This window comes from Colletotrichum scovillei, assembly GCF_011075155.1.
Source record: "Colletotrichum scovillei strain TJNH1 chromosome Unknown Contig00012, whole genome shotgun sequence".
Classification (NCBI taxonomy): Eukaryota; Fungi; Ascomycota; class Sordariomycetes; order Glomerellales; family Glomerellaceae; genus Colletotrichum; species Colletotrichum scovillei.
The window spans coordinates 784,691-800,578 of NW_023336270.1; the positions used below are offsets into that span (position 1 = coordinate 784,691).

General features: G+C 52.4%; 5 protein-coding genes across 5 annotated transcripts; 3 read left to right on the forward strand and 2 right to left on the reverse strand.

The window, feature by feature from the left end:
- Positions 1–29: 29 nt before the first annotated feature.
- On the forward strand, positions 30–1,409 carry HER10_EVM0009419 (uncharacterized protein; the record flags this gene model as incomplete). The annotated part of the gene is made up of 1 exon (XM_035478907.1): positions 30–1,409. The coding sequence occupies one exon, from the start codon at positions 30–32 to the stop codon at positions 1,407–1,409; it is 1,380 nt and encodes a 459-aa protein (XP_035326295.1).
- Positions 1,410–1,815: 406 nt separating this feature from the next.
- Positions 1,816–6,077, forward strand: HER10_EVM0001768 (uncharacterized protein; the record flags this gene model as incomplete). Its single annotated transcript, XM_035471503.1, has 7 exons — positions 1,816–1,840; positions 1,909–2,056; positions 2,130–2,901; positions 3,950–4,567; positions 4,631–4,660; positions 4,726–4,987; positions 5,041–6,077. 7 exons carry the CDS (start codon positions 1,816–1,818, stop codon positions 6,075–6,077), a joined length of 2,892 nt encoding a protein of 963 aa, XP_035326064.1.
- A 2,560-nt stretch (positions 6,078–8,637) lies between these two features.
- On the forward strand, positions 8,638–10,022 carry HER10_EVM0007449 (aquaporin rerated protein, other eukaryote). Its single transcript, XM_035477004.1, has 3 exons — positions 8,638–9,113; positions 9,191–9,494; positions 9,549–10,022. Exons 1-3 carry the CDS (start codon positions 8,808–8,810, stop codon positions 9,947–9,949), a joined length of 1,011 nt encoding a protein of 336 aa, XP_035326231.1. The 5' UTR covers positions 8,638–8,807; the 3' UTR covers positions 9,950–10,022.
- Positions 10,023–11,924: 1,902 nt separating this feature from the next.
- Positions 11,925–13,442, reverse strand: HER10_EVM0006018 (epoxide hydrolase; the record flags this gene model as incomplete). The annotated part of the gene is made up of 3 exons (XM_035475616.1): positions 12,935–13,442; positions 12,678–12,875; positions 11,925–12,625 (listed from the first exon to the last, which is right to left on the reverse strand). Exons 1-3 carry the CDS (start codon positions 13,257–13,259, stop codon positions 11,925–11,927), a joined length of 1,224 nt encoding a protein of 407 aa, XP_035326198.1. The 5' UTR covers positions 13,260–13,442.
- A 581-nt stretch (positions 13,443–14,023) lies between these two features.
- HER10_EVM0001874 (N-carbamoyl-L-amino acid hydrolase) lies at positions 14,024–15,575 on the reverse strand (the record flags this gene model as incomplete). The annotated part of the gene is made up of 4 exons (XM_035471609.1): positions 14,024–14,093; positions 14,147–14,974; positions 15,028–15,345; positions 15,415–15,575. 4 exons carry the CDS (start codon positions 15,573–15,575, stop codon positions 14,024–14,026), a joined length of 1,377 nt encoding a protein of 458 aa, XP_035326068.1.
- Positions 15,576–15,888: the final 313 nt, after the last annotated feature.

A 15,888-nucleotide genomic window follows, 5' to 3' on the forward strand; every position in this document is an offset into this window, starting at 1 on the left:
TTTCATTCACTTTAACCAAATAAGCCACTATGGCTTCGTCTAAGTTTCTTCCTCACGAGGGCAAGCATCGCAAAATTCGAGTCGCCATCATTGGCGCAGGAATCTCTGGACTTGCCGTCGCCAACGGCTTGCTTAAGGACCCAGCTGGGAGATTCGATGTCCAGGTCTTCGAACGCGACACAATTGCATTCAACTCAGAGCGTGGCGGGTATCAGCTCCGCATCAGCGCCAATGGCCTTAACGCTCTGAAGACAGTCTCCGACCTCGAGCTCTGGTCATCGATCCGCGAGGTTTGGGCCGGTGATCAGGCGGAAGCGCCTACCATTGTTGATCCCGATACTTTCGCAGTTCGTCTGCGCCTAGGCGATCTCAAGTTGTATCCCAAGAGTCAAGCCATACCTAGAAAGGGACTACGTGGTGCTCTTCTACAGCCATTGCTAGTTCAAAGGCGGGTTCACTTCGACCACACCTTCGCACGCTTTGAGCTGATGCCGGGTGAACGATGCGGCGTGCAGCTACACTTCGATGGCCAGGCTTCACAGGAGGCCGACATTCTTATCGCATCAGACGGCAGCAACAGCCAGGTCAACCGACAGGTTGGCCTTAACAACAAGATCAAGCTAGACAGCATGACTTTGATCCAGTCTCGCGGCATCATTTCACGACCTGTACGAGATGAGCTGCCCGAGTCGCTCGTCGAATCTGGCTCGGTAATGTTCTTGGGCGGCAAAGATGTTGCTGGATTTGCATCCGTCTATGACCCCCAGAAGGACCCAAGTACCAGCGGCGCAGAGTCATACACCTTGTTCTGGTCGGTCGGTATACCGAGAGCCCGGGGAGACGAGCTGATAGCGAAGGCCGGCTCGAACCCTCAGAAGATCATTCCTCACCTTATAGATTACTTCCGAAACGACCTTGGCTATGGCAAACCTTTAGAACTCATCATGCGATCAGCGACTGAGGCTGTCCGGACGGGCCTTTTGACCAGCTCCGTCAAGCCGAAGACGGATTGGCGAAATGGTATTGACAAGAATTCGCGAGTGGTTCTCCTCGGCGACGCCGTGCACCCCATGACGCCTGGCCGAGGCATGGGTGCAAACCAGGCGCTGACTGATGCCGCCAACCTTGTTGAACTTTTCCAGCAAGCAACATTTGAGCAGGACGTGCCGTCTGATGAGGAACTTGCTGTTTTAGCGCGCAGATTCGACGCAGAGATGTACACGCGCGCGTTCAAGATGGTGAAGGCCAGTGAAGCCGTAACTTCGCTAGATTTGACGACGTTATCGGGTAAGATGATGATATCCTTCGTCGGAATGGCTATGACCGCGATGGGGTGGTTTGTTTCTGCCTTAGAGACTATTGGCTTGAAAGCCGAAGTGAAGGTAGACTATGTATCGCATGAGAAGTAGTGCATGTAGGAGATCTGTATCTATGAACTGAGCCGATGTGCCGATAATGGCAAAGAATACTATGAATGTAGCGTGACGATGGATTTGCTTTACCGACTCCCCTTTGTGATGTATATCCTGAAAGCGAGCACAAGCCAGAGACGAAGGCTGGACACGGCTTGTCGACAGGATCCTGAAAGTTGCATAGGTAGTTACAAGGGCGGCGTTGAATGGGATTCGATAGTTTGTGCAAAGCTTGGAGTGTAGGATAAGTTCGCCTTGCGGTGCGGAGTTGCGGGGGTCGCCGGGCTTGGTCATCAGAGGGTCTGTGGCTCCAACCTGGCTATATCTTTCAATCCAGAAGTCAATCTGAACTATAACTTGCTTTCTTCTCCACTTCGCGGCGTTGACAGGCAAAAGCTTCAGCATGGATGCTACAATCGAGTGGTTCGGTAAGTTGCCGCGACATTCAGTGTCTCTTGATTGCTGCCGAGGTTCGTGAGGCTCATTAATTACCCAGGTGCTACCACATTTCGCGTGAAAGCCAACGGTCTCGTCATCTTCTTGGATACATGGCTGGAGCGTCCGACTGTTCTGCCCAAAGTGTTGGCTATCGACGATGTGGATGAAGCGGATTACATCTTCATCTCCCACGCACATTTTGACCAGTATGTTTCACACTCATTCGCATTACAGTCATCTAGATTTGTCCACAGACCCGACTCACTAGGCGTCCTTCAGTCTTCCTGGAGCCGATAAGATCGCAATCAAAACCGGAGCGCATGTTATTGCTAATGGCGAAGCTATCAACGTCCTTCGGTCAGCTGGAGTGCCCGAGAACCAGCTGATCCCGGTATCTGGTGGCGAGCGCATCCCTCTTTTCCCTTTCAATTGCCGTCAAGCTGCAGCTCGTGGTGAAGTTGATATCGCTCCTGGGCCACCAGGCGCTCCTCAGGCTCCGGATGCTAATTTGGCCGCGGCCTCCGTCCATGTCTGGCCTTCACTGCACTGTCTCATGCCTGGTGGCTCGCATGCCGATGTGCCTGCGATCATGGATACAGGCAAGGAGTACATTGGAGGAGCAAACCAGTACGCTTGCACACTGGATATCACATTCGGTATGAAATACGGCCTTCTCAAGATCGGCGACCACATGCCTCACAATGCTATGGACTCGGCCATGCGCTCTTTCGTCGACTACGTCAACGGCCCGGCGAGGGAATGCATGTCTCACTTTGACGGAGGGCAGCTAATGTACAACTTCCTGTTCGGGGAGGGCAAGGTACTGCTATGGAACGGACATCTGGGCGGGTACGATGGAATACTGAAGACGGTGCAGCCGCAGCCAGACGTGCTCATTCAAGCAATTGCTGGGCGGGCGAACTTGAACGGACGACCGTTTGATGGATCTGCGGCGCAGTTCGCGGTGCAAGTATCGAAGCTTCTGGGAGAGCCGAAGAAGGTGATCTGGTGTTTGCACGATGAGGCGCCGATCAAGCCGTGGACGGTGGATGTAAGCCCAGCTACGCAAGCGGTCGAGAAGGAGACGGGTTCCAAGGTGACTGCATTGCAACCGGGTACATCGGATGTGCTTTTCTGAAAATTGCAAAATGAAAGTAACACAAAGAAGTCAGATGGCGGCGTTAGAGCGGTTTGCATTACAATGCCTATCATAACGTCTCAGCTCTGACGACTTCTTGACATGCTTGAGGCAGTTCGATCTATTGGTGTGAACGGGACCGAGCTTAATTGAGTAGGCGAACCGAGTCCCGCCCACTGTGACATTCGCCAGTTGCCGTGGCGGTTGGTAGAGTGCGAGACGTGAGCGTGGGGAGTTACTCATCGGCATCCCTCCACCCCCGCGGCCCCGCGGCCCCGCGGCCCCGCCGCAATTCTCCACATATTTCGGGATCCCCCACCCCCGCCGCCGCCGCCGCGATATTTCGGAACCCCAACATTCCCCATCTTTGCTCCGCAGACATACCGCGATTTCACACCTCACTGTATTGTTCAAAATGCGGTCGCGTACCTCCGCAGTTGCCAATCTAGGTAGCAATGCTGGTAACGATGGCGCTGCCGACGGTGTCGGTGACGGCAACGGCCCCTCATCCTCCCCGTCTTCCTCCTCCGCCTCCGCATCACTGCTGTGTCCCGAATGCGGGCAGACCTTTCGTCGGCGCGAGCATCTAAGTCGGCATCTAGACCGCCACTCCGGCCGTCGTTCTCACACATGCAGAATCTGTAAGAGAGCCTTCTCTCGAAGGTGTGTATCCTCCGTGTCTTGGATAGGCTGTGTTCAAGTTTTCTCCAGTAACGTCTGTGACTGACTTTTAGCGGGGAAAAGGGACACGTTGAAACGGCATGTCCGCACACATGGTACTGCAGTCCTCGCTGAATGGACGCAAAACAACGATGACCATCTCTCACGAGACCAACGTCGTGCGTGCGAAGCCTGCGCCAAAGCGAAACAACGCTGTGATGGTTGCAGGCCAGCACCTTGTACCAACTGCATAAACAAGGGTCGTCGCTGCTCATACCAACCAAGTTCCGGCGACGACGAGACCATCCTCGTTGCGCAGCCTGTAGCCGACGGCGACGTATCCTCTGCCCTTACTCCGCCTCGTCAGCACTTGCAGCCTATTGCTTCGCAATCTTGCGTCTCGGACCAACCTCCGCTCGAGCCAGACCTCCTATGGGACGCCCTCTTGACCCCTGCCCAATTTCTGTTCCCTTTCTCACCAGTTCCTTCTCTCGGAGTTGGGACATCAACAGATTTCTGCTTCGGAGACACCGCTTTGGCTGCCGTCGGTGAACCTGTGGATGACCAGAGCGTGCCGAATAGCTTCGGTGCAAAAGCAACACCAAGAGTAGGTGCGGAGGCCGTTGAGGTCTTTACTGGGCCAGGCAACCTGACAGCGGAGGAGGAAGACATCCTGATCGCTGAGTACATTCCTCATGTACCTCCCATGACAGCAGAAACGCGAGCACACATGCTCCAAGCCATCAAAACCCGACTGCCACAGCATGAAGCCCAAGGACTTGACGCCAACTTCCCATCTTTGCGGCACCTTGATGCATACATGCAATTGTATTTTGAGCACTTTCATCCGCGAATGCCTTTGCTACATAAACCCACATTTCAGGCGTTACCCGAGACGTGGCAGCTAGTACTCAGTGTGGTGTGTCTTGGCAGTCGGTATTCCCTAGCGCACCACCATGACGATCATGTTCTCCTACTGCAGCGAATTGCCCAGCACATGCTGAAAAGAGATGTAAGACCCATCATTGAAGCTTTTCTCCTGACATGGTACTGATGTGGCAATTCAATCAATTGCAGATTCGAGAGCTATCGAGCAATGACGTTTTGACCTGTGCGCAATCCCTATTGTTAATTCATCAAAACCAGTGGCTCTCAGGAAAGCGGAGCATTGTCATCGAGGTGCAATTCTACCGGAATATCCTCGTCACCCTTTGTCGCCAATTGCTGTCTCGAGAGGGCACTTTGATGCACACGCACACCTCCGCTGAAGACGCGAACCACGCATGGTCCCAGTGGATACAAGCCGAAGCCAAGCGCCGGGTCATACACTTCACTTGGAGTAAGTCATCTTCGCTGAACAACCCTCGTGCTACGAAACTCACACACAAAAAGTGTCAGAGTGTCTCCAGGCGACATTCTTCATGCTTCCTCCTCTGCTCTCAATTGCTGAGCTGCAAAATTCGATGCCCACAGCTGATGCGTACTGGTCTTCGAGTTACGAGCAGTGGCACGTTCTCCCGCCACCGCAGCCTTCATCCACTCTTTGTGCTCTACTTGCACGCGTTGGTCTTGGCGATGTAGTGCCGGCGAGTCTAGAACAACCGGCTAAGTCTACAATACTGCTCTCGGCCATCGTGCAGCAAGCTGCCGAGAGCGATCTGCTTCGAGCTATGGGACTCGGCTCTGTCGGCAGTACTGCTAGTCAACCAAGTCTAGCTCCAGGAGTAGGGACGATGCTCTCCCAGAAAGCCTTCGATGCTTTGTCCCAAGTAGGATGCTCTCAAATGTTGCGCGTAACAGACGCCGCCACCAACTCGAATGACTTCGCCTTGCTCTCCCGAGTTCTTTCCATTTGCTCAGTCACACCGTTGCGGCTACTCAACCTCTACGGCAAATGGCAGACGACAGATGCAGGTCACAGCAAAGCCCGGTCCGAACTGCTGGACATCATACCGCAGAATGTCGGCAGAGCAAGGCACTGCTTGTACTACGCAGCGCAAGTCCTTCAATACTTTCGCACTACGAGAGTCGCAACAGTACTCGACATCCTTAGCGTCTTGATCTGCGTGCTCTACATGGTGGTGTACGCAGATATTTTTGAGCACCAAGATCCTAATTCCGCCGGAAGTGGGACCAGCACCGGAACGTCCAGTATAGAGATCATCCGACTCGACCAAGTCGTTGACATGGATCTTTTAAACGGCTGGTTGGATGTTAGAAATCATAAAAGACCTCACATTGCCGGGGTCGGTCTCCTGCATAGCGGCCGCAGCGTACCTCGTTTGTATAAAGAAGCCTCGCGGATTATGGCAACCGGGTCCTCGGTCTCGAGGATGGCTAAGGAGATGTCGATCATTCTCGAGTCGCAAGCTAAAGGTTATCCTCCAGACCTTCTAGATCACCGACAAGATATACAGAGAGCGGTATGAAGCTGAGTTGAGTCACAGCGAAAACCACGAGGGCACAAGATGAAGCAAGGCACGACGATGTAAACCACAACTTGATACCAAGCATGTGTACGGAAGATTCGGATAGGTTTATTGAAATCAAAATCTTCTGGAATGCTCAAAACCGATTGTAGGCTGTCCAGATCATGATCAGCTTCATCTTGATCAGAGTGAAGTAGTCGGGAGAGAGAGACGGGATCGACAGAGGTTCTGCCAGAAGAACAACAGAGCCAACGATCAATACAAACTGATCAAGCAGGTCTTGCTGTTCAAAATCGTCTAGATCAGCCGAAGGTTGTTCCAGAATAGGCTGATAGGTGGTTGCAATACCGCGCGTTGTCTTGGCGCTTTGGCCTTGGGACAAAAAGTTCTCTACTTGAATTCGAGGGCTGAATCTTCGCCTTGGATCGTTGACCAATTTGCGGATAGTTGCAGCGTAAATGAAGAGAGGAGTAGAAGTGTCAACAAGGTGTTTGACGATACTTTCTCCTGGCCAGTCCTGCGAAATCTGGTAGGAATTTCGTATATCTTCAAGCTGAATCTTGATAAAGACTCCAATATCGTAATCGATAACGGGGCGTGGCATTCCGTGAAGCGCCACGTCTTGATCCAAGCCCTCAGATACATTCCCCGGAACCCAAACCGAATCGGAACCTCTGGCCGACTGGTAAAGAAAATTCGGACTCTCACTTCCGTAATGACCGCTAACTTGGTAAGCTTCCGCAGGAGCGTCCGGCTTCTATCCTGTCCAGGGGATTGAATTTTCCCGGTGTAACATTCATCTAGCGGGTCGATGACGAAGACAAGCGTTGGGATTAAGAGTCCATCAAACTTCAGTTCTTTCAGCAGTCTCGAGATCAGTCCATCAAACCTTGTTCGGAGTTTTTCCCACGTATATCAAGCTCCTTTTGTACGGCCTTCATAATCGGATCCCTTAGCTCAGGTATTCTTCGAATGAGTTGGCTAGTAACTGTAGTGACGAAAAGGCCGGCCCTGTTACGTTCCATTGCTATTCCTGTCAAAGAGCAGGCTCGCGGCATGGTGAGAGCACATGTAGCCATATAGCATCTGTTTTCCCAATAGTTTCATCTCATTTTGGCATGTTTTTGAATTGCGGCTGACACGGAATTAAGACTGCATTTCTGTCAGCCGCAAGCTAGAACTTGATCAACCCCTTTGTCGGCACTTTGACGTAAGCTCATCTTTTCATCCTGCACTGGTGTTGTGAGCAAAGCAAGGGCATGCTTGAGCCCATTTTCGACCTCATCGATGTCGCCGCCAAAAGAGAACCGAAAAGCTAAATTGCGCGGCAACAACATCATTCGCCCGGATGTGCGACATAGGACACCAAATGGAAGTCGCACTTGCTACAACGGTCGTACTTGTGGACTGCTGCATGTTTCGGTACATTTGAACCACACCGTTGCATTACACAATGAATGATATCCGTTAGGTATTTCATGATAAAGGCTTGCGATCATTTCCTGGACCTGGACAACGCTTCCTATCTACATCTAGCAATGAATCTGGTTATTGGAAAAAGCAACTGGAGATCCCATACCATCTATTTGAGAACCGAGCTAACATTACTATTCACTAAATTGCTAGCGCTATTGTATAACGGAAGTCATCTCTTCCGTACTCATGATTTCTATGACGCAAACAAGAGAGTGAGTGATTTAACACCGGCCCACAGCACTTCGGCAACTGCTTCCCTAGCGCATGTTTGAATGTTGACTATCTCGTATTCGGCGTGACACTTCAAAGTGATACAAAGCTGTTAACCGGCGCAGCCAGCCTCAACTTCAATGGTGAATTCTACCTACACAAGGCAATTCAAACCAAGTTGCACCAATCTGATGTAAGTGAGAGTGTGTTCAACAGGTACAAGTCCAAACACAACACTCTGTCGAACATCAAAACAATTTCTCGGACCTGCCTACTGCCTGTTTCCGTTGACCGGTTGACGGCACGGAGGCTTTCGGGACCCCTAGCTCCAGCACTAACAAACTGACGGACGGACGCTAGACTTTCTATTTCGGATTTCCAGAGATGGGGGGAGTTCTGGGCCACACGTATGTGGATGGCGTGGGGAATGTCCCAGACGCGGAGAAAGCCACGCAGAAAGGGGAGACGACCCAGGCGCGAGGCGTAGGAATTTCACTCTTTGTCAACAAATCAAACGCGGGATGATGGAGCAGTGGAGGCGGGCGCGCGGCCTGGTCGCTTGCCATCGTATCGAGCCTCGATAGTGAACGGCGGCGCGGCAGATTAAGAGATTCCAGCACGTCTGCGGCTTACGGCAGCTTCAACGAATGCACCGATGATTGGGGGCGCCAGGCTAAATGTCTCACCATGGGGGTACCACTGACGTGCGCACCGCATCACGAAGAGTCATTAGAGCCGCTTGCAGTTATCCACGTTCCAAGCCACACCCGTTGAGCTAAACCCCCAACGGAGAATTTCTGGCACGGCGTTTTGTGATATTCCTTTGTGTTTACCCCCTATGGCTGTTATTCCCCCATACCTAAAGTAGGTACAATGTCGCCATCATACATGTTCAAAAGGGTCCCCTCCCTTGCACTCGGATGTTTCTCCCTTCCACCCATGTCCCTTGATGGTGATAGCGCTACCAGCATCGACGCAAGCAACTGATTCAGAGGCCAGAGAGAAACAGAAACAGAAGGGAGATAGAGAAAGGAGAGTTTAAAGATGTCGAAACCCCAAGACCGCCACCATGATCATGCCAACGGGCAGCACCACGAAATTCCCCAAACACATCTCAGCGCCATGGGAGGCCACCTCGTTGCCGCCTCGGGCGAGTTCGTCGGCACTTTTTTCTTCCTGTACTTTGCGTACGCCGGCAACATCATGGTGATCAAGCAGGGGGTTTCCTCGGCCGGCGATGGCACGTTGAGCAGCGAGGGCGTCGTCTTCATCGCTCTGTCGTACGGTCTCTCTCTGCTTGTCAATGTTTGGACCTTTTACCGCATCAGCGGTGGTCTCTTCAATCCTGCGGTAAGTGCATATGATTTCAGGGGAACAACACACAGCCTGCCACACTTGTTGAGTCGCATGCTGATGAACGAGACTAGGTCACTCTCGGCCTTTCCCTCGGTGGTCAGTTGCCGTGGATGCGGTCCGCTTTCCTCGTGCCGGCTCAGATGCTGGCCGCGATGTGCGCCGGCGGACTGGTTGAAGCCATGTTTCCGGGCCAAGTTTCGCAGGCAAACTCGCTGCTTGGCATTGGGACATCTGTTGCCCAGGGACTCTTCCTTGAGATGTTCTTCACCGCACAGCTCGTCATCGTTGTTTTCATGTTGGCCGTGGAGAAGTCTCGTGATACCTTCCTCGCACCAATCGGTGTCGGGCTGGCTTTATTTATGATTCTCATTCCAGGTAAGAAGACTTTCTACTTCAATCTCATCAAACGAGTTTCTGATAATCGAATAGGTGTCTGGGTTACTGGTGGCTCCCTCAACCCCGCCCGCAGCTTTGGGTGCGCCGTTGCAGGCAGGTCGTTCCCAAACTATCACTGGATCTACTGGCTTGGGCCATGCATGGGAGCTGCTCTTGCAGCTGCGTACTACCGGTTTGTGAAATGGGCACACTATGAAGAGGCCAACCCTGGCCAGGATCTACCAGCAGACCCGAAAGATTTAGCTGCGGCCAACCCGGGAAGCCATGGGCTAAGTCAAACCCCCCACTTCCCGGCACCCCCCTGTTTCTGGCACCCACAAAAACGCGAAAATCCACCACAACGCAATGCCCACCCCCAACCTCCTTTTATCACAACATTTTCAATTCGAGTCCAAATGGGCTCATTTTTTGCACATACCTTCTTCTATATCTAATGCCTCAATATACCGAAGATCAGCTTCGTCAGGCTCTCGAGGACATCTCAAACGGCAAGAGTCAAAAGAGAGCCTCATTGGAGTATGGGATACCACGATCAACCCTCCAACTACGTCTCCAAGGTGGTCAGACTAGGAAAGTGGCTTTTGCTGACTGGCAGAGGCTGTCTCCTGACCAGAGAGTAAGCTGGCACAATGGGTTCGCATTCAGGCTTCGCTGGGCCTCGCACCAACGCACCAACAGGTGAAGGAATTCGCAGAGCGAGTTCTGGCTGCTGCTGGGGATACCAAACCATTAGGAAAAGGCTGGATCTATGCCTTCGTGAGAAGGAACCCTATCATTAAGGTTCAGAGAAGTCGTTCCATCGATTCTAGACGCGTTAATGGGGCATCTACTGAGGTCATTAGGAACTGGTTTAAGTTCCTTGCTATCCCTGAGATCAAGGACATCAAACCAGCCAACAGATATAATATGGATGAGACTGGCATCCTCGAGGGTCAGGGGCTAATGGGTTAGTGCTGGGCATGGCTGAGACGACGTCTGTTCGCAAGAAACAACCTGGGTCGAGGGCATGGGTCTCTATCATTGAGTGTATCTCAGCCTTGGGTAGGGCACTTCGTCCTCTTATCATTTTCAAGGGAGACGGTCCAACAACAGTGGTTTCCATTACATCTGGTTCCATACGATGGGTGGGAGTTTACAGCAACAGATAATGGCTGGACTACAGACTTAACTGCCATTGAATGGTTAGAGAAGGTGTTTATCCACAGACTATGCCCGAGGCTGAGGGCGAGGCTCGACTGTTGATTGTGGATGGGCATGGGAGTCACGACGACAGACTTCATGTGGAATTGCTATATTAACAATATCCATTTACTGTTCTTACCACCACACTCCTCTCATGTCCTCCAGCCACTTGACCAGTCTGTCTTCAGCCCTGTTAAGTCAGCCTATCGGAAGGAGCTCGGTTACTTGTCTCAATGGAACGACTCTACCATTATAGGTAAAAAGGAACTTCCTGGACTGTTACCAGAAGGCTCGACTTGCTGGTCTATCAGTCTCGAACATCAGAAGTGGTTGGAAGTGGACTGGTCTACACCCTGTAGCGATGGTTAAGCCCCTGATGAACCCTATGGTATTACCTGAGCCTTCTGCTGCCCACCACACCCAAACCAACCAGTCGGGGCAAAAGCGATGCCATAATGGTCAACAAACTACCCCTGTTGAGCCATGGGATTCTGCTTCCTCTGCAGTGGTCTGGTCGACACCCAGGAAGCTGGCAGAGCTCAGCGGTCAACTGCACTTATACACCCAACTCGACAATGATACCAGCACTCAACGGCTGCTGTTCAGGAAGGTGAAAAGGCTTCACAGAGCAGGCCTGGCAACTGGCAGCTGCCCAGCAGCAGCTGGCTCACCTGAGGGCTCAAGTTACCAACGCTGCAGTTAGGAAGAGGAAGACTGTTCAGATCGATCCCAACACGAAGTTTGCGAACATCAGGGATATCCATCGGGCTCAAATCGAAGCGGGTGAAAAGGAGGTTATTACGGCTGAATCCAGCGACTCTGAATGCCCTAGTGAGGCTGGCAGTTGTATTGTAGTGGGTGTGGTTGAGGATCAATAGTTAATAGTAATGAGGAGGTTGGGTTGTGATCCCATCGTTTTTGTGGGTGCCAGAAACAGGGGGGTGCCAGGAAGTGGGGGGTTTGACTTACCTCACAGTTTAATACCCCATCGTCATGAAGTCTGACGACCATTACCTCCATGTATAGATGTTGATTCTGTGATGCGAGCATGGCACATTCTTATCTGGCGTTGGAAAACATAATTAATTAATGGGTATAAGGGACGTAAATTAGTACGAGGCTGGTATTCCACAGGGTTAACAGCTGGCCATCTTGAGAAGAACATGAAATCAAGATTTTGAATATCAATTTCAGAAGTGAACATCATAGTGACATTGCCAAGCTGCTTTACAACTTTGATCGAAGACTTTGTTTCGACAGCACCTCCGCAACATCGTGCGCACCACCACCCTTGCTGAACATTTCCCTCAAATCCTTAACCAATATCTCAGGCCTCTCATGGGCAGCAAAATGCCCACCATCACCATGCGTGACAGCAAATACAACGGGACCCAGCGTCTTGGCATGGCTCATCGGCGGAACGATTAGGTCCATGGGGAAGATGGATAACCCAAGCTTCACCCGCGGAACCCATGTAATGTGCTCCGTGTGCGGCTTAGGGTGCGCAACCTCGTAGTAAATCCGCGCGCTGGCCTCGGGTCCAGCCGTAGAGAACTGGTAGATGGAAATCCAAGTCAGAAGCTCGTCGTCGGTCCATGGATATGAATCAGTCCAGTCATGCAGCTTCTCAAGGATCCAGGATAGCAGCGCCACGGGCGAGTCGGCCCACGCGAGGCCCAAGGTCGCGGGCTTGGTGCTCTGCTCAAGGTTGTATCCGCGACCCTCTCTCTGGAACCACTGGCTTCGCTCAATGCCTTTCTTCTCCTTCTCAGAGTAAGGGAAAAGATTCTTAATGTACTGTAGCGGGTTCTTGAAGAAGGACGGTGGGCTCGCAGAGACCATGTTGATGTGAGATGCAAGGACGTGGTCTGGGTAGAGTAGGCCCATGAATCTGGTGATTCCAAAGCCCCAATCGCCTCCTTGAGTGACTACCCGGTTGTAAGCTCACGTTTCAATGACTGCTCAAATGTGAATACTCACCATACTGCTCGTAGCCGAGCTTTAGCATCACCTTGTGCATGACTTCGGCGTACTGAGGTAGGCGGAAGCCTGGTTTGTCCGGGCCCTCCGAGAACCCAAAGTTAGGAAGAGACGGTGCCACAACATCGAAAGAAAGACCATTCTTCTCCGTCGTCAACAGCGGGAGAATCTTGAGGACCTCAAGGAAGCTACCAGGCCCTGATCTCAAGTCAGTCATGGGCGACATACGTGTGAAGAGTGGACGGGGTGAAACCTACAGCCGTGAGAGAATAGCAGCGGCACAGCTCCAGGTTGCTTGCTCTTCTGGTGAATGAAGTGGATCTCGAGGTCGCCGAAGCCATCCACTGAGATGGTTGTCGTGAATTGCGGCAACTCATTCAGCTTGGCCTCTGCAGCGCGCCAATCGAAGCCGTTGCGCCAGCGCTCGGCCAACCTCTTCACTTCCGAGACCGGGGCGCCATAGTCCCAGCTTTCGGTGAGCGCAGACTCTGGTGGGAACTTTGCGAGATCGAGCTTGGCGTGGAGCTCCTCAATCTTTGATTGTGGAACCTCGATCTTGTACGGCTTGATTCCGGATGCCATGGTGATGGTGTAGTTTTGTGTATTTTTGACCCTGTGAAGCTTCTACTCGGAATTGCGGCGTGAATTATTGCCAACTGTAGATAGTGTCTGGAGATGTGCCTGATTCAATTGCTTCGTTGGCTGCTCCGACGAGACTGGACAGGCTGGTTCATCGACGATGTTTTATCCCGATGGTCAACAAACACGCCCTTATTTGGACGATCCGGATGTGCATATGGCGTCACAATTGGGTGGTCATAACATGCTACAGTCTTACTAATCCATGTTCGCTGTTTCGGCGCCCCTTAGATGATGTGTGGCTGTCTTGTGGCATCGGGAGTGAGCGTGGGGGGTCTCCGAGGTCCAGCACGGTTGTTTCTACAGCGCTAAAAGCACCAAAGTCCCAAACTCACTCGCCGGTGGTCTTTGAGGGTCTGACATCATGGGTGAGCCTGGTTGGCCTGAAGTGAGATCGTCGCGTCGCAAAGGCGCGATAATGACAATCAACATAAGGGCGTGCTGATAAATTAAAGCTTTCTTACAAATGACGCCTGTTGGTATTTGTTTAGGCCAGTCCAGGACATTCATGCGATGAGTTCGATGCAGGAGTGAACGCATGTGCTCGGACTTACTCACTCACTGAGTGCTCATTCACGGATGCTCACCTCAACCATACTCTCAATGAAGAACACTTCATTTGCATGGGCGAAATGACATGGTACTGATAGAAAATGATTCCAACGGCTTTCTGTCAATTCCTCCTTCTCACAAGCTCTCATACAACTTCACTTTTTGCTAGCTCTCAGATGGTCGTAGCTTACAACGGCTTCGAGCAGGGCTTGAGTGCCATTCGCGCTGCAGCAAAGTTAGCTCACAATTTTAACGAAACCATGGGCTCATCCACTGACCAATCTTCCGGACTGCAATATTCCTCCGGGTGATGGCTCACGCCGTCCTTGCAAGGGACGAAAATCATCGTCGTCGGGCACCGCTTGCTCGTGTAAACGCTGTCATGCCCCGCGCCGCTCGTCAACGGCAGCCAGCCGTCCGGCCCAAAAAGACCAATCGCTGCATTCTCCACGGCTTGGATGCACTCCTTGTCAAACTTGACCGCGGGCGAATCGGTATCGAGCGTCCACTGCACCTCGACCCCGCGGCCATCCTCCCCGGCGATCTTCTCAAACGACTCGATGCAGCGCCTTTGTACCTCTTCGACAACTGCGTCTTCGGGATGGCGAATATCAAGCGTGAAGGTAACCTCCGAGACGATGGTGTTGGTCGACGAGCTGGGTGGGATCTTGAGAACACCTGTCGACGCCAGCGCCCCGAGCTCCTTCGCGATGGCGTTGGAGGAAACAATCATCTTGGACGCCGCGAGCAACGGGTCCCTGCGAGACTTCAACGGCGTGGTGCCCGTGTGTGCATCGCGGCCTGTGATGGTGAAGGTGAACCAGCGATACGCCTGCGCGCCCTGCACGACGCCGATCTTCCTGCCGTTCTCCTCGAGGATGGGGCCCTGCTCGATGTGCAACTCAAAGTGTGCACCCAGAGGGTAACCAGTTGATGCGTCGCTTGAACAGGCGAGCGGACCGATGTAGCCGTGTCGCTCCAGCTCGGACTTGACGGTCACAGAAGGGTCGAAGATATCGCCTAAGTCCCAGGCCTTTTCCCGCGGGGTTTCACCTGCCCAGACGCCGGAGGACATCATTGATCTCGGGAAACGGGCGCCTTCTTCGCTGTTTTCTGTCAGCCATTATGCGGCCTTTTTGGAGGTGATTATCACACTTACTTGGTCCAATTAACGATACCAACATCGAATTGCGTCTTGAAGTTATTGTCTTTTAGTGTTCTCATCACCTCTATGGCGGCTAGAACGCCCAGAATGCCGTCATATCTGCCACCGCGGGGTTGGGTATCAAGATGGCTCCCCATGGCTGTCATCGGAGCAGAAGATTTGAGCGCTCCTTGACGTTTCGCAAACATGTTTCCCATCTCGTCGATTGCCAGTTCACAGTCAAGGCTTGCCACCTCATCGGCGAACCATTTTCTCACGCGAGCATCGTCGTCGGACAGCGCCAGTCTGGCCATGCCTGTCTGTGTCGCACCCCTGCCGTCATGCTGGTAAGCGTTGAGGCCGGCTCAGTCGTTGAAAGGAGCAAAAGATACAAAAACTTACTTTCCGTATCGATGCGCTGCACCCCATTGACACGTATGATGAATCGTCTCTTGAAGGCGGTCGGTGTTGATCTTGAGTCCAGATAAGGAACCCCGCGCGGTTGAGAGGGACCTCACCCGGCGGGGAACGGACAGAATTACTGGCCTTAGGCGGGCAATCATGGTGAGAATGACTGCTGTTAGGAGATTGGAAACAAGAGTAACGGAATAACTTGTTCGAGGGAGCCAATGGGTCTCAGTCAATTGCAAATGGCAGATGCAGTTGGGTTGAAGTAGGAGAGTGAAGAGCGATAGGCAAAGGCATTGGCCCCGGACCTTGTCTCCGGCAAATGCGCCCGAAACCGGGGGTATCGCACCGGCGCAGCGTCAGCCGTGGATGGAAGCAATCAGCAGCTATGGTTGTCCTGTCGATTAGCCGTCGTTTACATGCATCGCTTGTCATATTTTTACGCCTTGAACGCCCTTCACGACAGCA